Source organism: Tribolium castaneum, chromosome 2, assembly GCF_031307605.1.
Source record: "Tribolium castaneum strain GA2 chromosome 2, icTriCast1.1, whole genome shotgun sequence".
NCBI classification, from domain to species: Eukaryota; Metazoa; Arthropoda; class Insecta; order Coleoptera; family Tenebrionidae; genus Tribolium; species Tribolium castaneum.
In genome coordinates, this window is record NC_087395.1 from 52,420 (window position 1) to 78,444 (window position 26,025).

Sequence of the window (26,025 nt, forward strand, 5' to 3'; positions counted from 1 at the left end):
TTGAAAAAAGCAACATTTTATTCAACATCAAAAATTAGAAATAACAATACACATTAAGAAATACTATTCTAAAGTATTAATACATAAAAAATAACACAGCGATGTTTTTTTTTTGTTATTTTCAACATTACTTTAGGCATTGAAAAATCACCTTTCAATTGGATAAATTAATGAGTTGTATTTTTTAATCAAAAGTCAATAAAAAATACATGATGGTGTAAGCTGAAATGATGAATACACACACCAATGCCGATTGTTAGCTAGGTAACAAATGTTACACAGCAACAATGCGTGTGATTTAAACGGTGGAAATCCGCAACACATTGTAGATATGTCCTGACGCAAATAATGGTCAAGGCACGCCCGTTCCTTATCACAATAAAATATCTATACAGAATCATTCAAAATCAATTATTTTGAATAATTCCGTACATGTGACTATTACCTTGATCCAGTCTCGTAATTAAATGTTCCAATAGTGTAGAATTTGATCATGTGACTTGTCAAAGGCCAACGCGATCAATTTTCCATGTTTTTTCACCTCTTTATCGAAAATATCATCTCCAGTTTCGTCCAGAATCCGACTCAAGTCCCATTCGATTGTCGGCAAAGGTGAATTAATGAATCTAGCGGCCGTTGCAACGCTTGGTATTGAATGCTGTTGAAGACTCTTCAGTTCCCACAAAGAACTGTTGATAGCGTTTGACTTGACTGGATCGCGTTCTTCCATTATGTATGGATCAGAGCTGGCGGTGCCTTCCGTTGGATTATTCAATAAACATTTGAGGCCTGGATGTCTGTAAACAGTTTATTAAAATAATTATAAATAGGGGGCTGTAATTAAACAACCACTAACCTCAAAATCAAATTCCCTATAAACATGCAGATGATGACGACGTCTTCAGAGGGCGCAATGAGAGCTAAACGGGCCAAGCGCTTGGCAAAAGCCGCAACAAGATTTTCCGGCAGATGAGTGGAACTCAAAAACAAGTCAGACAAATAGAAAAGACGCGCCTTATATTTGGTGTGGAAGATTTCCGGTTCAAACATTGAGTACAATTTAGCGAAAATGTTGGGATAGTTTAAATTGTGGACTTGGATCATGGTGAATATTCCTTGGAGGGCGAGCAAACTAACAGGGCCTCCTACATCGAGCGAATCCATGAGAAAGTCAGTTAGGAAAAGGGGTTTTTCCAAGTGGGGAAGGGCGCGTTCGAGAAGAACAATCAAGAGTTGTTTGTGGGTTTGGGGGCTGTGCTCCCACAACATGACACAATGCCACACTTTATTTAACGCACGGAGAGGAACGTTTTCGTCAAATGTGAAAAAATCACCTAAAAAATTGAAAACAGTTCAGTTTAAGTTTCTGATGGCTATATTTAAGTAAAGTTACCAGTTTCATTTCCGCATAAAGTTTGCTGTTCGTCGGGTTTCCGCAATTCGAGTTTTTCAAGTAAGCGTAAATAATTCATTATGTACGTTTCATTTGGGTTAGTTTTAGCCGTCAATGACGGTAAGAGTTTCCAAGAAAAGAAAAGAATGTCACTATAAAGAAGATATTCCGTGTATTTGTTTATAAGATGAACGTTATTGTGCTTGTTTGAGAGTAGTTTCATCAAAACAGGCTTTAGTCTATTCAGTGGTACATAGCACTCCAAATTCCCTCTATTCTCCAAAGGAAATTTTCCTTCATAGGAAATAATATTCATGGCAGTGGACAAACCTTAAGAACCACCCAATAAACATCCAACGATTCCAACAATGCAATCACTTACCCTGAATTTGAATCTTATTCGAGTCATTCTCAAATGATTCAAGAATTTTACTAAAGCAATTTTCATACAAGTTCCTCAACCATTCCTTGTATTGATTCGTTTCAGTTTTTTCGATGGGTTTTAATGGAACCACTTCTATGTACATATCCCTGTCTTTTAATAAATTCGTAAATATCAATTCCAAAGTGAGTAAACATGATGACAGGTCCGCACCCGATTCGAAATGACGTACAATACTTAGCAAATGTTCGGAATTTTTACGAGACGAGAGGAACTCGTGAGCTTTTAAACGTAATTGTTTCGAGATTTTTACCGGTTTTTCCTGATTGGACATTTTCCTAAAAACGACCGAAAACACCACTTTTTGATCACAGATTTTTCTCGACAAAGTGAGGTTATGGCGGACAGGACGGGGATTTTAATTGTCAAGTTACCAAGTTGGTGACTGTTACTTGTCAAGTCACCACCACAGAGACATATTACATGTTTCAAAACTATAAAAACGCCAACGGCGTCTTTTCTCTCAAAATTAGAGGTTATAAATTATTCATGACTTCAAGAAAATAATAACTAATGTAATTTATAGTTTTAATGAGAGATCTTATCATTAATAACTATTTTACATTTTTATCAACCTTATTTAAAAAAATAATTTAGTAAAATGTTTTTATAGTTTTGAAACAGCTAATAATTTTCTCGAAAACATAAGTCGGAGAACCATAGTCTTTTGCAAGTGATAGATAATTAAAAGACTTTCTAACGATAGTAACTTCATGGAGTTATCTCTAATACTTCCGGAGTTATGTTCGAAAAATGTTCTCAGAACGACCGTTGCTCCACGACTTTAGTTTTCAAGTTATTAATTTTTTTTTAGTGTAAAACTTTGAACGCCCCGTAGCCGGAACCGTTGCCCGGAGCGGCTTCGGGTGTAGACGAAAACATAGATAATTTTAATCGCTATCAGATGATTTTTTTGTTTGTGCTTTCAGTCTTTCAGTTTTCAAAAAAAACGCAAAAAAAGGTTTCCATTTTCACGTTTTTTCAATTTTTAAACGCCGATTATGGCAAAACGATTAGAATTAGCGAAAATCCGATAAATCGAAGAGAACCGGAATAAAAAAACTTTTCAAAATGGCATAGGTTTCAAGGCGATATATCGCAAAAAATTTCAATTTTCAAACGCCAATTACGGCCGAACTAAAAGAGCTAGAAGAAAATGCTTTTTTCCATCGTAATGGGCACCTCAAAATCTGTCAGATGAGATGGGTTTTATTTGATTTTGAGACACGTTTAAAATTGGCAATTTTCTAAATTTTTTAATTTTTTGTTTTCTCAATTCTCAATTACGACAAAACTAATTGAAAAGGTGGAACTATTTTAATGTCTGCATATGCAAAATGATTCGGGGAATTGATTGGCACGAAAAAAATGGCCAAATTCCCAATACTTTTTAAGTTATGAATGTTTGTTTATACGACCGAATTTTGCTTTTATTTAACAATTTTCTCGAAAACTATCAATCGGTAAATAATAACCTTTTTTGCAAATGATAGATAATTAAAAGAGCTTTCTAGCAATAGTAAACTTCATTGAGTTATCTCTAATAGTTCCGTAGTTATTGGGCGATAAATGTTCCGGGTACGGGAAATCGATCAAAATCGCGACAAAAATTGGAAATTGGAAAAAAAAATCAAAATTAAATCTTGTGAAAAGCTGACATAATACAGAAAATGAGCCGTTGAATTTACTGGAACAAACCGTTTTGCTCTACGATTTTTAATTTTTGAGTTATGAATTTTTTTGCTGAATAAAATTTTGAGCAAAAAATTAAAATTTTTAATTCTTGTGAGAAACTGATATAATATGTAAAATAATCCGTAGAATTCAATGGAACAAACCGCGTTGTTCTACGACGTTTACATTTTGAGTTATGATTTTTTTTAGTGTAAAACTTTAAATTAAATTTTTTAAAACTCATTCTAGCATAGTTTTTTAGACTTTTATATGCCTTCACATTTCTCTAGAATTGTTAAAAGTCTAAATGTTAATTTTTTGTTTGGTTTTTCCAATTTTTTTCGTGATTTTAGTCGAGGTGATTCCGGTACTCGGAACATTTATCAAGCAATAACTCCGAAACTATTAGAGTTAACCCTATGATCGAAGAAAAGCTCTTACGTATCTTTCTAAAAAAAGATCAGTGTTTTTCGATCAATATTAGGAATTTGGCGATTCTGTCGATGCCAATTGATTCCCCGGATCATTTTGCTTAAGTAACAATCCAAATAGTTGCTCTTTTTCGAAAAGTTTTGTAGTACAATGAGAAAATATAAAAATCAAAAAGTTGCCAAAAAGCGAAAAAATTTGAAAAAATAATTGGCTGAATCCAAATTTGCAAGAATCAAATCGTTACGTCTTACTGTTCGTAAATATCGTCAAAGTTTAGTCTCAGAACAAAATGTCTAAACCAAACTTTCAACATTTGCTCTCAACTTTTCGGCGTTATCATATACAGAGTGGGGCAAAAGTATTGTCACAACGTAAATTGGCTGTCATTTTGCTAGAAATGAAAAAAATGGGTTCTGCTTTCTAAGAAAGATTATATAAATGTGTAAAGTTGATGTAATCAAATTGAAAAAAATATATCAATCCTGAGCTTGTACAAATTTGTGCTTGATTTATTTTTATTTATTATACAGATAAGAAAAATATTATTAGTAAAAGACGATTTATTTTGTAATCCCCTGCAAAATCACAACAATAAGAATATACATTGAGCGAGTTTCAAGATAAACTAGTTTACTTATTATAATTAAACAATAACTGTTCAAAAGCTAATATTACAGCAAAAGAACGTTTCGTCCGGCAACTGACAACATATGTACAATATGACATTTGCAAAGTAAATGGTGCTTAAATAAATTTCTTAACTATCTGTAAAACGGGTTTTGAATTTTTGAATTTTTTTTTAAACAGCAACATCTGTGGCGTGGCAACCGATATTTGTTCTTGATATCTTTGATAGTACACTTCACTATCTTTCTGATAGCTACAATTTTCAATAAACTAATGCGATAATATTATATTTTCAATCATAAAAAAATAGTTTTCAATGGAATATCAGCCCACACTGTAACGTAGATTTTAACACATTTGGTGTTGTTTACTAAAATCTCATTCTGTCAATGACTTAGTTAATGTTTTTGACAAATAACTCCAAATGTGTTCGAAAGGGTTGTAATAACAAAAAATGTTGCTTTTTTATTACCGTATCGAATGATATAAAAATAAACAGGGTTAGGATTGTTAACAGTAATTCCTAAACCGAATTAAAAAATTTTAGGGACATATAAAAAGCTGAAACGACATTCTAATAAACACAAAAAAGAATAGCATACTACTAAAAAAAAAACAAATAAATCAAATAAACTTGGATAAAGTGTTGAATAATTTTTCATAACAAACTCAGATTTCTGTGTGATTATTATAATTGGTTTTTAAGATTCAGTGGATTTTTTTCAGCAGACACTACAAAAGTCAATATCCTAAACTTACAGGTACCTACGGTTGAAAAGAGAATACAAAAGATACCAAAATAGATATTACATGATCCCCATATGCACTTGATAAAGTCATAAGTAACGTCATCACTCGCCCCAAGATGACGTCACATGTAAAACAAATATCTTAACGGACTTTTGTTAAAAAATAAAGATTGACATATTTGAGGATTTTTGTCCAAAATATTAAAATAACTCAATGACAAGTTAGTAACTCGTCGTTTGTTTGTTGGTAACTTTTCTGAAATAAGAATTGCCGTTGCCAAAAAATCGTCTTAAATATTAGAATGACATGAGTGTTTAAGTTGAAAATTTCCAGAAAGTTGGGATTGGTTTGAATTTTGATTCCAGAGAAAAGGACACGTTTCATCCTTTTCTTCATCATTATCATCGGTAACTGTAACTGCTCTTAACGGACAACAACTGTTTTGAATATTTAGTTGTTTATCGTCTGGAACACTATAGCTTTTCCGGATCGAAGTTTTTCCTAAATATATTTGATGATCTAGTCCTAACATTTTAAGAAATTTTAATTCATTCTGTTTTACAAATATCTGTAAAAGTTCATCATCTGTTTGTGTTTCTTTATCAATAAACACAGAGAAGGGTCGAAACGTCAAAGGCGGAGATGAAGAGTCTTCCCAGTAGAATATTTCTGGTGGATGTGAAGTGCTTCTAGCTAAACTTCCTATTCCAGAGCCAGTATGATGCAGATTGGGATTCGAATGAGCAGAATAATTAACAGAACCACCGTATAACGACGATATTGTCATTTCCTGAAGCGTCTGAATTGCATTTCGAACCTACAATATGAATGTTTAACTTGGACAACTAGTTAATGCAAGAAATAAAAAACCTCCGTACTAAGAGTTGTTACGTTTTGGTAAAGAGTTGCAATTTGATTATCTAAACTATCGACACTATTTCTGGCATTTTCAACACTACTATTCAATAAACAATTGACATCTTCAAGGGAATTTGTTTTGGTTTGCGGTGGCAACACAACACTTCTTTGACGTTCAACGCGTTCTCGTAACATTGCCAAGTGATTTGTTGCTATGCCGCCTAAACGAGAACGATTTCTTGGCACGATATTTTCCTGAAACTCTGGTAACCTACAATACAACAGTTAAATCTTTAGTTAAAAGTAAAAACACTTTTTTTCTTTACTTACGCCATACTGTATTTGGTTTGTGGAGGAATATTTTTAACGGCATGTAAGGGAGATCTGTTGAGAGATAAAGACGACGTTTCTCTTTCCTCGTGCAAGATTTCGTCATCTTCACTTATACTGGGCAGCGTTAGTGATGGAAGTCCATTAGCATCCGATTCTTGCTGCAAATAAAAAATTATTGCTGAGAATAATTATTATGATCAGTGTCATAAAAATTGCAACACCAAGAAGGAATTAAAATTTTTTGACGAAACTTGGCACAAATGGTCGACTATTAGAGAGTAATTAATGATTAAAATTTGAACGATTTCAATCGAGTGGTAAGAGAGTAGTCCAAAATGGTCGTCTTCGGAGTATAATCATATAATAATATAAGTATAATTATATGATATACAATATTATAGAATATATAATTATTATATATAATATAATAATAAATATTATAATATTATATAATAATATAATATAAGTATAGTTATTGAGTATAATTTGCGTTCTACCTGATATTTTTGCAAACGTAGCAAATACCTACAGTTAAAGATACAAAAAAAAATTAAGGAACAAAGTTGTAGAGAATTAAATTTCGTACAAAAAATCCACTCCATATTTCTGTCTTCAACAGTTTGGTTATAAATTATCTTTCCGATAACATGAAACAAATCCGTCGCTTGAGCGTCTTTGAGCGACTTTGGGGCCTAAATAGTTGAAGATAGAAATACGGTCTCGCGGACAATTTTTGTAGAAAATTTTATTTTCTACAACTTTCTTCCTAACATTTATCTTGCATCTGTTCGCAGAGCTTTGAAAAATACGAGGCCGATCACAAATTGGTAAAAGTTTTTATTTTAATATAGTTTTTGGCATTATGTTTGTCTTACTATTGAAAATTTAATGCTCTATTTGCTCTGAAAACGTAGGCGGTAATGAAATAACTGCGTTCTCTGGCGACATTAACATAGCTATCAATTGTTTTGTATCCTCACCTTTAGATATCCCTAGTTTTTATTTATTTTGAGCTCTTCTATTTTCACAACTATCCAAATTCACCACGTAATGTAAAAACCAGCAATAGGTGCATTCTTACCTCGACTTCGTATCCTTCTCTGACATTAAATGTTAAATCATGCTGAATGTCGTTGGCAAATTGCTTCTGATATTCCGGATACAATCTAAGTACATCTACTAATCCTTGCATATGAACGCATTTTAAATCGCAGTAAGTAAGTGCACGCACATCACTACTTGATTTAATGATAATATCAGCTGGAGTACCAATTCGAGAAATGTCTGGAGGTGGACCGCTGGAGGGATGCTGCAGATGAAGATTGATATCACTTCCGACAAGATCACCTTTGCCTAAAGAATAAATTGCAAAATATGTTTATCATTAAATGTACACAATGCAACAAAATTATTGCTATTATATTGTTCAAAACAATTAACATTATTTTATATTTAAGTATAAAAACATAACGATTATTTCTAGCTTTATTTTAAACGCATATTAATACTATTATCACAATTTGTATAGAATATTCGTTAATTGTTTGTTAATTGTAGAAAATTGAAAAAAAATGAATTGTTGTAATTTTGAGCCAAATAATTACACTAGTTTACAACGTGTTTTACCAATAGATGAAACCAATGTGTGTCGGTAGAATAATTAACCCAGAGTCTGACAATGAAGTCGAAACAAAAATTACGTCAAGTTTTTTAAATATTTATCATAAATTAACTCTATTTGACAGTTTTTGCAACATAAAACATGTTCCAAACGCTTCTTCTTTTGTACAATCAGGGTCAGTTTATCTCAGTATAGACTAGTGGTAAACGAACAACATATTCTTATCCCAAAAACCTTAGTAATTAACTATCTTCATAAGTAGTTTTCATAAGCTTTTCCTATACCTAAATTTAGCCTACATCTTTTTTTTGGTGTTTTAAAATTTCTAAATGAGAATAACAAACCCAAAATGTGTAAACTTGAGTTTTCAGAAATTTAAGCAAGCATAACTCAGTTTTTTTAAATAAAATGCCACAAGTTTTATTTCATTAAATCGTGAAGAATTTAATTCTGCATCGATCTGTATTAGCATTCCCGCTACTTTTGTTTAATAGTTTTCAAGTTACAATATTTTTTGTTGGGATTGAAAAATTCATTAGCCATAGGCGTTTTCTCGTAGGTTGCCAGGGAAACGAGAAGAAAAAATGTGGGAAATTAAAGTTTTTTAAACCAACATTCAATAAATTTATTTTGTTTTCACAGAAGGGACAACACAATTTTGAACAGAGTTTGGCATTTGTTTAATCAGAAATGTTTTTATGACAAACTATACAATGCAAGCTATGCAAAAATAGCTGCAGTTAGCAAGAAATTTCTACAATGTCAAAAAAAACAACATAACTTGGAAATTATCACAGATAGGTATAGGGAATGCTAATACAGATCGAAGCAGAAAAAAATTCTCCTCCACCGAGAAAAATAAAAATGGGACATCCCATTTGAAAAAAATAAGTTATGAGTACTTACAGTTGTTCAAACTTAACCTTAAAATTTTTTGAATTATTAACTTCTTTTCCAATTTTGAATATTCCTAAATATCTCGAAAACGGTTAAACTTAAGTATAAGAAAAGCTGATAAAAACAGCCTTAAAATAACTCAACTAATCCAAAAATGCAGTGAAAAACATAGCTGTCTATTTAAAATAAGGAAGTTGATAGCGACTTCCGATATAACCAGAAGTGCCGCCATCTTGAAAATATTTTCATTGAGCAGAACTCAACGGATTATGACCGAGTACAAACTTTAAAATAAATATCTTTATTAGAACTTTCAATACTTCTAATGTGGGGCTTAGACGGAACAGGCTGTATATGGTGACTTTTATCAATACGTTCAAACCTATCTCCTATAGTTTTTGAAAAAAATCACAAAAAACGAATTTTACATCGTAATTTTCATAGTTGCAAAATGGTTAACAATTTTCAAACTTCAATATTTTTTTTAGTTTTTAGATTTTAAATTAATTATAGTTTATTATAACTTAGTGAATTATGTAAAGTAACTCAGTCAGTCTGGGAACAAATTTTGAACTTGTTGAATGAAAATGATGAACAAATCAAACATTTTTTTAATAATAACACAATTTTATCGTTCTTTTCGAAAGTTTACTTGATTAAAAACGAAAATAATGAGCCAAAATTCTGTTTTTTGCGATTATTTTAAAAACTGTAAAAGATAGATTTAATAGATTTTAATAAAAGACTGCATAAAAATTGATGTTCTTGTGATTGCCAATGAAAAAATAAGGTCCTTCCATTTGAAAAACCTGTTTTATAATCATTTTTTAATCGTCATTTAAAAAAATCATTGTAGCCTTGGAATTTGACAGTTGACAATCCTGAAGACTTGGGAAGACCTTTGAACCTTATCAAAAAGAATTATTCACTTATTGTTAAGGGTTCACGATCAGTAATATGTATTTAAATGAGCTCCTGCAAATGAAAATTTGTACAAAAACTATGACAGATAAATACTAACAACTAATCTAAATTTTACTTAGTTTCTAGAAGCGAATTAAAAAATGCGTGGTTACTACTTAAATTTTCAAAAAAGTTGGCGCCTCGTAGTTTCGAAAATTTGGGCATTTTTAAAATAATTTAGTTCAACTCAGAATGGTCGATTTAGATTGTATACAAAATCTTAAAGCTCTAGCTATATTAGAAGTTAAACAATTTCTAATGTAGGCTCTAAAACAATCAGCTTGTATTTTAGTTATCAGTGAGCAGAAAACAAAATTACTATAAATTATCTCTTGGTAAAAAAATATTTTAAAAATCTGAGAGAAAAAAACATATTCATTTTTTTTCCACTACAAAACTCTTATATTATTATCTCCCACAAGAACCGATGAAGACGTAATTATAAATATTTAATAATTCACTTACCAAGAATAGCAACCACCATATCATCTTGAACAACTTCCATAGATCCGTTGCAAATATAATAAATATAGTTTAAAGCGTCTCCCTTGTGAATTAAGTACTCGCCCGGTGCACAGAAATTGTTCCTAATGTGTAACGAAAGAAGTTTAAGACATCCTTGAGAAGCTTCTTCAAATATTGGCAACTGTAAAATTTCTCTATGAAGATGCAGGGATACGTCGCCCCGTAACTCTTCAGGAAATTCTTTTAAAGTCTGTAATAAAAAGTGAGTTCAGTGGGTTTTTAGTTGTAAGTTGTAAGTAAATCGTGTTAGCGCGCATAAAATAATTTTTTAAGTGATATGGATATTAGATTTTCATAGAAAACTCACCTCGTGGATATCTATACCATGATTAAGGGACCAAGTAGTCTGAAAATAGTCTTGCATTCGTTGCTTCAGTTCTTTTGGTATTGAATGCAACGTAAAGAAATCCTTCAGATCCCTCCACTTGGTTTGGTAGAGAGACCGTCTAGAGTACATCCTTTGTATAATAGCGGTGACATTTCCAAAAACGACAGCATGCATAAGAGCTGTTCAGTTTACATTAAACTTTATCAAATTTTCTGGTTAAATACATACCACCAATTAACATTACACATATGCTAAAAATTTTTTCGCTTGTAGTATTTGCGCTCACATTACCAAAACCAACACTAGTTAAACTCGTGCAAGTAAAGTAGAGAGCTGTAACGTACGCATCCGTTTTAGAGACGTTGGCTACGTCGGGAAGTTTTAATCTTTCCGCTAACGTGTGAATCCAACCTTTAACAAAAGTAACAATTCGTAATTTAAAAAATTAAAACGTTCTCTATAATGTTCTGAATTAAAAAATAATTTCGTAGATGGGTTTTAGGTCCATTTTCTACACTGCATATACGGAGTGCTCAAAAACTGGTGCACCAACTCAGTGGGACGTTATTAATAAGCATGTGTAGATTACGGAAAAAATCTTTAAAAAATTCCTAAAGCTATATTTTAAAAATTCTAGAGCTACACACTTATTTTCTTAACTTCTTCAATTTTTATTATTTTCTAATGTTTTATATTTCACACTATTTCACACTAAGTATCAGACTTAAGAATTTTCTTAATAAAAAAAAATAAAATTCATCTAAAAAATCACAATTTGTAGATATGCCAATACAAAATTATTCATCAATAATTTTAATACCGGTACAAGCATGACAGTTATAGAAGTCAAAAAATCACAAATTTATATCGTGTCAATTTGGCTTTTTGAGAATAAGGTTAAAAACATTGTGTTGACATGTTGTCAAAAACATTAACTTAAAGGGCAGTTCTTTAATGTTCTCTACATTTACAAATACTACCTAAACAAGACAGTTGATTTAACATTTTTTAGCTTCAAAGAGCTCCAGTGGCCATCGTTAGATTTCTGTCAATTTTTGTCTTCAGTGACTATTCAAATGTTTGATACACAACCAATGGTACCATGTTGTTAGTACTTATCTGTCATAGTTTTTGACGTATGTTACAAATTTTCATATGCAAGGGTTCATTTAAAATATCACAGATTGTGAACCCTTTACAAAAAGTAAATAATTCTTTTTGCATTTGATAGCCAAAGGTTCGAAGGATCTTCTTAAATCTTCAGGATTGATTAATGATGATTAAAAAATTATTATAAAAAAGGTTTTTCAAATGGAATGACCTGGTTTTTTCAATGGCAATCAAAAGAACATCAATTTTTATTAACATCTTCTATATCTATCTGTTACAATTTTTTGAAATCATCTTAAAAAACTAAATTTTAGCTCATTATTTTTTTCAAAAAGTTAAAAATTCAATGGCAGACTGATGAGTTACTTTACATAATTCAGTTATAACAAATCATAAGTAAATATTATTGTTTTGCTGCTTATTTGATAATAAACCAGCTAAAAACTAGATACAATTTTGAAGTTTGACAATTGTTGGCCATTTTGCAAGGTCTACTTGATTACCTATGAAAATTACAAAGTAAAATCCGTTTTTTGTGATTTTTTTCAAAAATTACAAGAAATAGGTATGAGACGTATTAATACAAATCACCATAAATATCGATGTCCTTTCGATTGCTATTAAGAAAATAGGGTTGTTCCATTTGAAAAATTCTGAGTTAAAACAGTTTTTTGAAAACCATTTTGAAAAAAATCATACTAGCCGTGAATTTTGATAGTTGACAATTTCGAATATTCTAAAAAACTTTTTAAACTCGGTTATCGAATGCAAAAAAAAATTATTCATTTATCGCAAAACAACAAAAAAATTGACATATGTCAAAAACTATGACAGATAAGTACTAACAACGAGAGTACTTTTTCCTCAATTTCAAGAGGCGAATTCAAAAATTAATTAATTAATTAATTAATTAATCAATCAAAAATATCAGTTCATCTGAAAGAATGTTATTGACGTTTATGATTTAAAAGATTTATTGTTGCGGTTTGAGTTCAGGTCATTGCTAACCGGCGGGGTTTATAGGAGACATTTTTTATGATTGTGACTGTACCTATAATTTGATTCCGGATTTGATCATAGAAATTTTTTACGTAGGTAATAATTTATATCTAAACTCACCTAATTCGCTTTCTATCTCTTTTTCAGCGATCACATACCATATGCAAGCTAACCAATGTGCCACTAAAGTAAATGAAAGCATAAGTAAAGTTAAAATCATTGCACTATATTGCGAATAGCGATCCATTTTTTGAAGAAGTCTGGCCAAGCGAAGAAGCCGCGTTAACTTGATAAGATGAGGTCGAAAGGGGCTCGATTTCTGAAAGCATTTTTAAATTTAAAAATTTAATTAATAAAATTGCGTTAAATAATGTATGTTGGATAAGTATTCAGAGTTAATCTTAATTTTTTTTATTAAATTCAATCAACGAAGCCTACGTTTAATTGTTGCCGCAAGTTCTACAGTTTTGTTGCCAACTTAAACAATCATTATTCCTATTTATCGACCTTTAACAAACATATTTTTAGCAATACAAGGTGTGACAAACCGAACAAATTATATATTAAGAATAAAAGTATTATTCAATCAATTTGCTTCAGAAAGATCTGTTAAAATTTTATTTTCGTTTATAAATACCTAATAGTAAAGAGTTTTTAATTTGTGTAACGTGTGAAGTGAAAATAAATTCAAAAATTTGTTCCAAAATTACCTCTTCACCATACAGTGCATATAGTAAATCGAATGGCAGTGCAGCAAGCATATCGACGATAAACCAGGTCCTCAAGTAGTTCAGAGATATTGCTTTCCAGTTGGATACAACTTCTCCTTTTCTATTGACATAAGTTGTTCGAAAATTTAATAATATATCTAGAACAAAAATGCATTGTTTTAGTAAATTTCTAAATGTTTTTATGTTTAGTTAGTGTTGTAGTAACGCTACAGTATAAAACAAAAACATGTTTCAGTGGGCAACCAAACTGTAAAAACTTTTTCAACGAAGAAAATTTTAACACATTGCCATAAATGTTATTATTTGATGCGATAAAACACAGAATGAGTCTTAATTACGAATATCTAAAGGTTAGGATACAAAACGACGTAAAATAAAATGTTCCCGTCCTCAGTAGTTCTGTTAATGTCTCCTGAAAGCGCTGCTGTTCCATTAGTTCTATTACCGTCATGTTTTCAAAGTAATGGATTTAAAAAAATGGTTGTATTTGTATAAATGGCAACAACACATGCAAACAAAAACATACACCTAGATAGAACATTAAATTCTCAATAGTAACAGATAAACATAAAGCAAAAATTTTATCATAAACTATACTTTAAAACATTTCAAACTATTACTCTCCCCCATATTGTTCAAAATGCTGCAAATATGGTTACAGATAAAAGAAAAATGTTGTAGAAAATTAAATTTCCAACAAAAAAGTTCGCGAGATCATATTTCTATCTTCAACCATTTATGCCAAAGATGTTTAAGCGACAGATTTGCTTCATTATGCCAGTGGTCAAGTATTGGAAAGTTAATTTACACCCCAACCCTTAAAGATAAAAATGTGGTGTCGCGGACTTTTTTGTAGAAAATTTAATTCTCTACAACTTTGTTCATTACACTTTTTTGTATCTTCAACCGTATTCGCAGCGTACACAAAAATATAAGATGGAACGCAAAATGATAATTTTAAGTGATAATTCTCTGCGCACCGTCGCATAATAATGGAAACTAACGAATTAGTTAAATTTTGAATTAAATTTTAATTTCGCTTTCTGTAAATTTTAAGTAATATCATAATTTTAATTCTGATATTCGATAGTGGCTGTTAATAAAAAGTAGTTTTAATACAACGATATTATAGAGATAAAAATGGCAAAATATTTAACAATTTTAAATACAAATAATAATTATTAACGAAGTAATCTACGAGCACTGTGGAATGTCTCGAACGAAATGACGTTATAATTTCAATGCATTTTTATTAATAATAATCAGATGTGTTAAAGTAATAAATAAACTTAAATACAAAACTAAAGACTAAAGACTTTATATCTTGTAAAAAATTCTGCCGAAAAAAAAAGCCAAAAAAAGGCTCTTCTTTTTGCATTTAAAAGAGTAAAAAAATTACCTATAAAAAAGAGTGCTTCAACTATGACGTCCATGATGACTGACGGCCTTTCAGAATTGAGAAAACTAGCATTGTAAGGGACAACAACAGCAACATAAAATGTGGCCATTAATATAAGCCAATCCCATCCATTTTTGAACATACCATAATGCGATATAATAAATCTACTTTTTTTTATTGCTGAAGTCTTATACTCTGGCAAAGGTGCTGGAGTGGAACTCAACAAATTCTGTAAATAAAATATGACGATTTATTTTATAGCATTTTTCCACAAAACAATCATTTACATTATTCAGTTTTAATTTACTTTTTGTCTTCTCAGGTTTGTAATGTCCTGAAAGCTGATACAAGACGGCTCTTGAACGTCTTCGTCTATAATTTGTTGGAGGAACCTCTGGATCGAGGTTACCATTGGCGTCTGCAAGGAGGCAAGGGTCAGCACTTCGGAAGCGAGCTCCAAGAACGGCTGCTGTACATAACGATTTTAGCAACAAACATACAAAACAATTTTTAACAAAAATGTAAACTTTTAACAATGTCACACTAATCAATTTTATTAAGAAAGTGTAATTAGTAAAGTCAACAAATCAAGTTAACAAATACGAATATACAGTTAATAATAGTTACAATAATTTTATGATTCTTACCACTGTCGTATAATTCGGACTCTGACATTTCAGCCATTTTTGTGTTCGTTATGTCTTTGTGTGATGCCAGAAAAAGGACCACTTCTCTTTTTTCATTTTTTATAGGTACGATATCCAATAAGCACCAAAATGGTGTGCCTGCAAATACAGAGTGTTTCAAAAAGATGTTGCCAAACGTTAAGATGTTATAACGGTTATTGCATACCTACAGCCTGATTCTTTTAGGGCCTACATTAGAAACTTTATATCTTATAATATAGCTAGAGCTTTAAGATTTTGTATACATTCCAAATCGACTATTTTGAGTTCAACTAAATTATTTTCAAAATAGCTGAATGTACGGAACTACAAGAAATTGGCGCCCACTTTGAAATTTTAAATAGTAACCACCTAGTTTTATTGCATTTTTGTATTTGCCTCTGGAAAATGAGTAAAATGTACCCTAGTTGTTAGTACTTATCTGTCATAGTTTTTGACGTATGTCAATTTTTTATACTTTTTATACTTAAAGGGATTTATTTAAAATATCACAGTTCTTGAAGTGGATAATTCTTTTTGCATTTGAAAACCAAAGGTTCAAAGGGTCTTCACAAGTCTTCAGGACTGTCAACTGTCAAAGTGCAAGGGTATTATAATTTTTTGAAAATGATAATCAAAAAATGATTATAAAACAGTTTTTTTCAATGTCAATCAAAAGAACATCAATTTTTATGCAGACTTTTACTAACATCTTCTATATCTATCCCTTAAAGTTTTTGAAATAATCACAAAAAACTAAATTTTAGCTCATTATTTTCATTTTCAATCAAGTAAACTTTCAAAAAATACGATAACATTTACTATCAGTTAAAATAAATGTTCGGTTTCTTCCAAAAAAGCATGGACTTTCTCTTTTGCTGTTGTAGCTCAAATGAATTCTTCTTTTCAACAAATTAACGCACACAAATCCTAAATTTAACACTTTTTATACTGTCACTACCAAAAACATCGTATTCAGATAACTAGATAATAACGAACAGAAGTTTGGTGAAACAATTTTTTATTTAACTAATAAATAAAAATTATTGGCCAAATAACCAACTGACGATTTATTTGTCGTTGGTGAAACTCACCCTGAAATATAATAAATCATTTTTATTCCTCGACACTGTCAAAATTTCCGGTTTTTCTCCAGTATATAGCAGTTTTTGAAAACCATTTTAAAAAAATCATGCTAGCCATGAATTTTGACAGTTGACAATTTTGAAAACTCTAGCAGACTCTTCAAACCTTCGGTTATCGAATGCAAAAAAATTATTCGCTTATCGCAAAGGGTTCAAGGACTGTCATATCTTAGGTAAACCCTTAATGTTAATAAAAATGTTAATAAAAAAATTGACGTATGTCGAAAACTATGTCTGAGTACCAACAACTTGGGTAACTTTTACTTAACTTGAGAATTTGAATTCAAATATGTCATAAAAATGTGTGGTTACTATTCAAAATTTCAAACTTGTCGCCAACTTTTTATAGTTCCGGAAGCTCAGCCATTTTAAAAATAATTTAGTTGAACTCAAAATAGTCGATTTAAAACTCTAGCTATATTAGAAGTTTCTAATACAGAATAAAAGATTATAATACAGTATAGTTACTCGCTATCGCTCGTTCGTGCTTTAAATGGTATCGCTTACTAATCGTCTTCATTAACAAATTATTTTATCAAAATAATAACCTTTACATTTGAGACGTTAAAAAAACTTACTATTTTTTTTGTAAAATATGACTTCTAATTTAAGCTCGATTTTTGATTCAAGGGCCTTGTCTATTTGAGCTTTGTGTTCGTCTTTAGTTTCCGGGCCGTACAAAAATTTGCACGCACATCCCTTTTGCATGATTTGAGCTCGAGCGTAACCCGTGAGTTCGCAGAAACCATCCGAGCAGTATACAATTGGATATAACGATGGAACTTGAGCATTTCCCAAGACAAAGTTGCTGTCTGAAACAGATAAAGTAATTGTAAAAATTTCAACTATAGACGTTTTAAAGATTTTTTACTGCACAGAACAAGTTGCAAACACATGAACCATACAAATAGATTTATTAGAGTGCATAATAGTAAAAACAATTTTTGGTTTTTTCATTTTGAACGATAAAAGAATAGTCGCAAAGAACATCGAGTGTGTTTTTAGTGGATTTACATTTTTGGAAATTATTTAGATTACCAGGAGGAGAATTAGTATTTATTATTTTCATTTGTCTAAGAATAATATTAATAAATACAGAGTGAACCAAAAGTAACGCACAAAATTCACTCAGGGTGACCCGGGGGAGTGTAATCGCTCTATAACTTTTTTGATGTTTAAAATATTGCAATGCCTTTTTCATTATACGATAGATCGACTTAAGGTCCACTAACTAACTAAAATTATTTTTGTTATACACTATCTCTCTTCGTTTCGAAATTATTCAACTTTTTGTTATAAAAAGACCAATTTTTGAAAAATCACTGTGAAGTCGCGTTAAATATTTTCCGGCAAATTTGCAACACAAAAATTCAGATTAAAAAAGTAAAATCGACCTGTTCGATTTTTTTTTTAATGACTAATAACAAAGATATGAATTTTGTGCGTTACTTTTGGTTCAGGCTGTAGATTTAGATACATATTGTAACTTACGTGTTCCATCAAAACGTGTTGCAATAGTGTCCAAAAAGGTGTTTTGAGGAGCTAGGAGCCCTTTTCGTGCCGGCATTGGACCGCGACAACACCGAAATAGAAAAGCCCTGAAATATTGCAAATGATGTTTATGTTTTCACAAAAAAAGTTGACTGCAAAAATACATCAACATAACCTTGTTTATAACTTCCAAATGAGAAGGTACATTTTTTGACCTGACCTGACCTGATCATGAGATAAACACAGCTCTGTGATATTAATTGCTATTAAATGTTATAACTACAAATAAAGTTTGCTTGCCTATAAAGTATATAAAATAAAAAGGCTATTTATGAAAAAGCATTTGGACAAGTCAATTTGGTTTCTGTCCGTTCGGTATTTTTTTGATTTAACCCAGGTAAGAGGTATAACGACGAACACCTTTTTTATGGAAAATGCCATTTTTCAGAGCCAGGAATAAAAAGCTCGCATTTTTCGGCGTTTAGGAAAAAAAATCCATTAAAACGTATGCACCTACTTTAAAATTATTATAATGTAAGTTTAAAAGAACAATTATTAGGTACCTAATAACAAATTTTTTTTTCATAAATGCTCCGCTTAAAATATAAATTTTCACACCACCAATGATTTATACAACGACTGTAAATGAATTAATACAAATAACGAAATAAGTATAAGAAAAATTATTCGTAATCACAATTAAGGTATTTACACCTTCTGTAAGTTTAAATACACTTTATTGGATACGAATATTTACATTCGTATTTATATTTATATATTATATTTACATAAGTACGAGTAGTTAGTACAAATAATAGAAACAAAAAATAATGTCATTATGCAAATAGACTAATGAACTCATTTTTGACAGTAAGATACGTAGAAAGCAAATTATTATTCATAAATTAATGGCCATACATATCGAGTTGCTCATTAAATGCACTACACAAAGCAGAGTTTCAAACCAAGAACTGGTAAACCGCCTTTGCTAATAACACAGATAAACATTGAATGTCGTAAAAGTTATTGTTTATCAAAGAGATGCATTACATTTACTTTATCATAAAATTTGAAAGTAGAGTAACTAACTTAAACACAAAATCGGCCATTTATTCACTGCCTACTTCAACTCATATGTACAAGGTGAGTCTGCTAAAATTACTTTTTACAACATCGCAAAAACTAGTAATCATACAAAAATCAGCATTTGCTATTAAATAAATACCTATTTTTTATCTATGTATGTGATAATAAGTGTTAATAATAATTAATTAATAGCCATTTAAGAATCAAAGACATCCTAAAGATGAATTAAATCCAGCAAGTCCAATGTTATTTAATACATAGGTACGGTTTTTTCGATGGCTTTATAGAAAATGAGAAATGAGGGAAGAAGGAAATAACGAACTTTCATGAAATAATTGGAGGGTGGAAATTGGTATTTTCTCATAATGCTGTTGCAAAAAATATCAAATTATTAAAAATTCATCGAAATATAAGGTGATTTTTTTAGGGCCTCCATTAGAGCCATTCAGAGCTTAACTACATTATTTTCAAAATGGCTGAGCTTTCGGAGTTTGGAGCAATTGGCACCAACATTGAAATTTTAAATAGTAACCACACATTTGTATTGCATTTTTAAATTCACCTTCTCAAACTGAGTAAAATTTACCGAAGTTGTTAGTACTGATGTGACAGTTTTTGACATGTCAATTCTTTTGTTAAATTTTTTATTTACAAGGATTTATTTAAAATATCACAACCCCTGAACCCATTGCAATAAGTGATTAAATTTTTTCGTTCGATAACCAAAGGTTCGAAAAGCCTTTTACAATTTTCAAAAATGTCAACTGTTAAAATTCAAGGCTAGTATGATTTTTTCAAAATGATTATAAAAAATCGGCTATAATTCAGTTTTTTCAAATGGGCTGACCTTATTTTCTAAACTGCAATCGAAAGGACGTCGATATTTATGGAGACTTGTATCAATACGTCCTATACCTAACTCTTGGAGTTTTTGAAAAAAAATCACAAAAAACGCATTTTACTTTGTAGTTTTCATAAGTAATCAAAATGGTCAACAATTGTCAAACTTCAAAATTTTATTTAGTTTTTAGATGGTTTATTATCGAATAAGCAGCAAAACAAAAATACTTATTTAATTATGGTTTACTATAACGTAGTGAATTATGTAAAGTAACTCAATCAGTCTTGAGTTCTTGAACTTCTTGAATGATAATAGTAGACAAATCTAACATTTCTTTTAATTAATGGCACATTTTTATCGTATTTTTCGAAAGTTTACTCGTTCAAAAATAATAAAACTGAGATAGAATTTTGTTTTTGCGAATATATTAAAAAACTGTAAGAGACAGATATAGAAGATGTTAATAAAAGTCTGCATAAAGATTGATATTCTTTTGATTGCCATTTAAAAAACAGCGTCATTTCATTAAAAAAAACTGTGTTATAATTATTTAAATCATCTTTTTCAAAACATCATAGTAGTCCTGCAATTTGACAGTTGACAATCCTAAAAATTTCAGAAGACTCTTCAAGTCTTTGGTTATCAAATGCAAAAAAAATTATTCACTTATTGTAAAGAGTTCAGGGGATGTGATATTTTAATTAAACCTCAGAAAATAAAAATTTTAACAAAAAAATTGACATAAACTATGACAGATATGAGATAAATGCTAACAATCAGAGTACATTTTACTCAGTTCCAAAAGGCGAATTCAAGAATGCAATAAAAATAGGTACAATAGTTACCGTTTAAAATTTCAAAGTTGACGCGAATTTCTCATAGTTCGGGAAGTTCAGGGAACTCAGAATGGTGGATACAGAATTTTAAAACTGTAGGAATATTAGAAGTTAAAGAATCTCATAGCTCGTCAAACAGCAAACTACACAAAAAATCCGTATACAGGGCTTTCATTTTAAAAGGACCCTGTCTCAACAGCTTTTGACAATGAGCAAATCTATTTTCAAGCAAAAACTGGTTGATTACCATTGCAAAGAGGAAGTTCAAAACCAACCTCCTAGTCGCTAGCCACCCCTACATTAAAATTTCAAATGACACCCCCTACTTTTTTAAATATTTTCGGAAAGGAAAAAAAATGAACAAATCTAACTGTCAAAAAAATGTCCATTCATTTTTAGTTATGGGTGATTATATTTTTGAAATTTTTAATCGTAGTAGGCCATGATTTGAAGTCAATTTAATTTTAATAAAAAAAATTGTCGATTAGGGATGCAATGAGAAAGTTTAAAACCAACATTAGTAACATTTTAGATCTCATGCCTCAGTCTCCAACCACCCTTAGTTTAAAATTTTAAATTTTAAATTGCACCCCCAATTTTTTGAAATATTTTTGGAAAGGGGATAAAAATCTTATCTAACCGTAAAAGCTGACATTTTTTTCGATTCGTTTTTGAGTTCAAAACTAACATAAAATGTTTTAAAATGTTGGGGGTGCTAAAGGGTGGTTAGCAACTAAAGGATGGAAGTTAAAATGTTACTAATGTTGATTTTAAACTCTTTATTTGCATCCCGAATCAACAATTTTTTTATTAAAATTAAATTAGCTTCAAATCATGGCCTACTACAATTAAAAATTTCAAAAATATAACGACCCACCCTTAACTAAAAAAACAAATTGACAATAGTTTTTGTTCCTTTGGCAATTAGATAGGCATTTCTTCCTTTCCGAAAATGTTTAAAAAAGTAGACGGTGCTATTTAAAATTTTAAAGTAGGGGTAGTTAGCGATTAAGGGATGAAACCTAAATTGTAACTAATGTTGGTTTTGAACTTCCCCCTCGCGATCCTGTTGTTGCTTGAAAATAAATTTGCACAACGTCAAAAGTTATTGAGACTGGCTCCTTTTGAAATGAAAGCCCTGTATATAGCATTTTGGGATAGGACAATGTTTTAGACAAAAATAACGTCATTTGAAAACCTTTTAAAATAACTTTTTGGAGCTTTTTTTTGAGGCTACCGACGTAGTTGATTTGCAAAACCGGATTCAAGCATTCAAGAAATAATTTAAAAAAAAAACAGCCACTTATTAAAACATACGATATTTTCAGTCAGCTCTCCGTGCAACTGATTTGACTCTGTAATATGCTTGAAAACCTAAAATTAGCAAAAATAACAAATAAAGATTGTATGTTCGCATGAATGTATAATAATTATCAAGGTCACGCATACATAATTCAATCATATTTTCTTTTGACATTTTTTGGAATTATTTGTTGGTAATTTTTAAAAAAGTCCAATTCATCCCTGGAAAAACTATAAATTAACTCCAAATGGCAACATACCTCAAATTAAAAAAAATCCATTGGTGACAATCATTGAATAAACAAAGAATAAAATTACTGTACTGTACTTTTTATAAACTTTTAAATAGATCTTGTGATCACTTTAATAAATATACGATTATCCTTGACAATAACTTGAAGAAGAAAAATTAAGGATGCAAAATCGGATGCTAGAAAATCTAATTTTGTATATTTATGATCACTCGACATATTTGTTTTGTTAGGAAAAATTTTACGATAGGTATAATAGTTTATGAACTAACTTTAAAATTGCTGTTTGGTATTTTTTTATTTATTAAACGTTCTTATTGCTTGTTATCATTTATTACTAGCAGGTACCTAACTACGACCACATTCGTGACCTGGCCATCCAAAGTAGATAGAGACTGGCGCAAGCAACAGGTACGCAACAAACTGGTCGCTTACCTTTTCCCTCAGCTTTTAGTCCTGGTTACTACAAAAAGAGAAACCCATAGCGAAAAAATCTAACACTTTATGATTGTCGCTTTTCCTTAAATCTAAAATACTGAATTTAGAATTTTTAATCACACTTTCCAATACTGTCAAATTTGAGATCACAAGATAGCACCATTACACCACCACAATGCGCTTCCACAATTCCCGATGAGCGAAGCTACCGTTTCCCGGGAATACTTCCTGTGCGATACGCTTGCGTAACAAGTATAGCAGAGCGAGCGTCCCGACTCCCGGATTCTCCCATTATATTTAATACGTTCTAATCACCTGAGATAATAAATCATATTTATTACTTAATTACTTATTGCAACTCTTGCAAAATTAGTCCTAGTATTTCATGTACATTATATTGATTACACAAGTGCTAGTTTTATCAAATAATAAATCAAAATCAATAATCATGTACAACAAAAGTTTACGTTTTTTTTTCTATCATATCAACTTGGTAAAGTCTGCGTTTTATTTAAACCTAGTCAAAATCTGGTAATAAAAACTTTTGTTACACATCTATCAATTTTAGGTACTATATACAGGGTGACCTAGGGGTGTGTAATCGGTTTATAACTTTTTCACTATTTGAAATATTATTACCATGCTGTTTTCATTATTTATCCGATAGATCGACTTAATGTCCACAAATTAAAAATATTTTATTGTACACAGGTTGTTGTATAGGTGATGAACCTATGTTATATTATTTTAAATCACCTTATATATTTTTGCATTATTTGGTTTCTACGCAAAAAGTAATGTGTTTCTATATAAACTATTATGGGTCTATCTTTTTTCGTTTCGGAATGATTGCAACTTTTGGTAATAAAATAGAACAATTTTTGAAAAATCACTGTGAAGTCGCCTGTCAATATTTTCCGGCAAATTTGCAACACAAAATTTCAGATTACCTTGTAGTTTTAGAAAATAATCGACTTTTACTTGAAACACGGAAATAATGTACACAGTGTACCAAAACGCCAAAAGATGAATAACTCATTTTTTTTTCAAATGGAACACCATATATTTTTTTTCATGTATCGATAGCATTTTTGATAGCTTTCTAACGCTGTGGGGTTTGCATAGCAAATTTAAAATATTTTTTGAGATTTTTCAAAAAAAAAATATTTTTTAAAAATTGAGTTTTTCTATAACGAAAAGTTGAGTAATTTCGAAACGAAAAGAGATACTTGTCGACCCATAATAGTTTATATAACGTTACTTTATTTTTTGCGTAGAATCCAATTATGCAAAAATATATAAGGTGTTCCTTAAAAAAATATAACTTTGGTTATGGCATGGCAAATATTTCAAATAATAAAAAAGTTATTGGCCGATTACGTATCCCTAGGTCATCCTGTATTAGTTTTTGTTGCACAAAGTATACCAAGTGAAGACAAATTTGAAATATCTCTTTCTTTTGGAATGTGCGGAACAAAAACAAGTTTGAAATTTGCTATTTTTTCATTTATTATAATTATTTATTCTAGTTTGATTACTTATATTTATTATTATAGTCACTACTTTATATCCGAAAATGTGATTACGTGAATCAAGACCTAAAGATTTAGAATCAGTCAATAAGGCTTTAATTTACAATCCCAATCCAAAGTAACTAATAATAGTAGAGTTACAATTTATTGCTACAACAATAGGTACTATTGTATGTATATTTTTCCGAATTTAATCCTGTGATAGATAAAGTTATCGGACAAATGTAAACACCATACTAAGATAAACCGATAACCAATAAATAATTACTTGCTAAAAAATTACTAAACTATACAGGTGTCCGTTTTTTAAGCTCCACCATGAAGATCTCAACTATTATAAAAATACGAGGTCGCTTATTATCTGAAAGAAAGTTTTTAGTTTTTTAAATATTGAGAAAAATCAAAAATTTGTTGAAATGATTAAATAAAAACTCTAGTAACATTAAATTCTCTGTAAACAAGTGCTAGTTCAAAAAGTCTTTAGATCAACTCTTGCTGTAGAATTTGGATTGACCAAAATGCAGCACCCTGTACAAAACGAAAGCTAGTATTTATTCACCATCACATACTCTTTAATGTAAGAAATCAACAGTATACACCCAAAAAAAATCATTAAATTAAAATTAAACTAGTGGATTCGCAGAGCCATTGTTGTACCCTTGCTAAGCAAAGCTGTAGAACTCGCCCATCGATCAAATTTGACAACCAACATTAATTTCGAGATTTTTTCGCCAAATTTTAGTTTACGGGACTATTAAGTCTCAAACAACACTTTACAATTCACCACTCCACTCTTCCCAATCAGAAAGTTTGGAAGAATTGTATTTTAAACGCCCGTCTAATAACAATAACTGACGATGACGTCACAATCACGTCATAATTCGGTGCAAATATCTAAAATTAACGTTCGAATGGGTTTTGAACCTACCTTTCTCAAATTGAAAAATGTGTGTAAAACAGTCTTTTGAGCCGGTTTTTCCCCGAGTTATCTCCATAACCACCGCGCCAAATCACAGCCCACGCGCGCCCGAACTTTCAAATTTCACAAACATTTCACAAAACATGTGTCCCATTTCTTTTGAACCAACCAGCACGACTAATCACTAGTTTCGTTTGATTTTCTGAGAGATAACAACAACAACAACACCGACTGTGACAATCTCGCGCGGTGACAACTGTCAAAAGCAGCGAAGTCAAAGCACTCTTGGCAAATTTTTCAAAAGTGTGATTTCAGACATTTCTCAAACTTTTTGAGCAAAATAATGTTTCCTGATCAGTAAAGAGATGATTTAAATGTCATTTCACATCTTTGTATCGAGTCTATAGCTTGTCGTTTTTTTCTTTGAAGTCTCTCCA

At 30.6% G+C, this 26,025-nt stretch overlaps 2 protein-coding genes across 12 annotated transcripts; both read right to left on the reverse strand.

The window, feature by feature from the left end:
* Positions 1-2,223, reverse strand: LOC655807 (uncharacterized protein). 2 transcript variants are annotated; one of them, XM_015983098.2, is made up of 5 exons: positions 1,776-2,223; positions 1,394-1,723; positions 857-1,334; positions 446-797; positions 1-387 (listed from the first exon to the last, which is right to left on the reverse strand). In XM_015983098.2, exons 1-4 carry the CDS (start codon positions 2,107-2,109, stop codon positions 464-466), a joined length of 1,476 nt encoding a protein of 491 aa, XP_015838584.2. In that variant the 5' UTR covers positions 2,110-2,223; the 3' UTR covers positions 1-387; positions 446-463. The 2 variants fall into 2 exon arrangements, with proteins under 2 accessions (XP_015838584.2, XP_064210900.1); XM_064354830.1 differs by having other exon boundaries at positions 1-797; positions 1,776-2,222.
* A 2,260-nt stretch (positions 2,224-4,483) lies between these two features.
* Positions 4,484-26,023, reverse strand: Elk (Eag-like K[+] channel). 10 transcript variants are annotated; one of them, XM_008197605.3, is made up of 15 exons: positions 25,598-26,023; positions 18,384-18,490; positions 17,471-17,704; positions 15,730-15,867; positions 15,370-15,551; positions 15,083-15,311; positions 13,663-13,820; positions 13,073-13,271; positions 11,072-11,254; positions 10,823-11,022; positions 10,456-10,705; positions 7,591-7,862; positions 6,507-6,667; positions 6,189-6,447; positions 4,484-6,135 (listed from the first exon to the last, which is right to left on the reverse strand). In XM_008197605.3, exons 2-15 carry the CDS (start codon positions 18,457-18,459, stop codon positions 5,608-5,610), a joined length of 3,069 nt encoding a protein of 1,022 aa, XP_008195827.2. In that variant the 5' UTR covers positions 18,460-18,490; positions 25,598-26,023; the 3' UTR covers positions 4,484-5,607. The 10 variants fall into 10 exon arrangements, 9 of the variants coding, with proteins under 9 accessions (XP_008195827.2, XP_064211192.1, XP_008195876.2 ...); XM_064355122.1 differs by lacking the exon at positions 25,598-26,023 and adding an exon at positions 23,135-23,411 and having other exon boundaries at positions 15,370-15,500; XM_008197654.3 differs by lacking the exon at positions 25,598-26,023 and adding an exon at positions 23,135-23,411 and having other exon boundaries at positions 15,370-15,548.
* Positions 26,024-26,025: the final 2 nt, after the last annotated feature.

What these genes read in the sequence shown, in the direction of transcription:
- LOC655807 (XM_015983098.2), bottom strand. Translation starts at nt 2,109, where the DNA reads ATGTCCAATCAGGAAAAACCGGTAAAAATCTCGAAACAATTACGTTTA. An exon ending in GAATAAGATTCAAATTCAGG is followed by an intron (nt 1,724 to 1,775) that starts GTAAGTGATTGC and finishes GTGGTTCTTAAG; the next exon opens with GTTTGTCCACTGCCATGAAT. An exon ending in TTTATGCGGAAATGAAACTG is followed by an intron (nt 1,335 to 1,393) that starts GTAACTTTACTT and finishes TCAATTTTTTAG; the next exon opens with GTGATTTTTTCACATTTGAC.
- Elk (XM_008197605.3), bottom strand. Translation starts at nt 18,459, where the DNA reads ATGCCGGCACGAAAAGGGCTCCTAGCTCCTCAAAACACCTTTTTGGAC. An exon ending in TGAAGCACTCTTTTTTATAG is followed by an intron (nt 13,821 to 15,082) that starts GTAATTTTTTTA and finishes TTTTTGTTCTAG; the next exon opens with ATATATTATTAAATTTTCGA. An exon ending in GAGAAGGATACGAAGTCGAG is followed by an intron (nt 6,668 to 7,590) that starts GTAAGAATGCAC and finishes TTTTATTTGCAG; the next exon opens with CAAGAATCGGATGCTAATGG.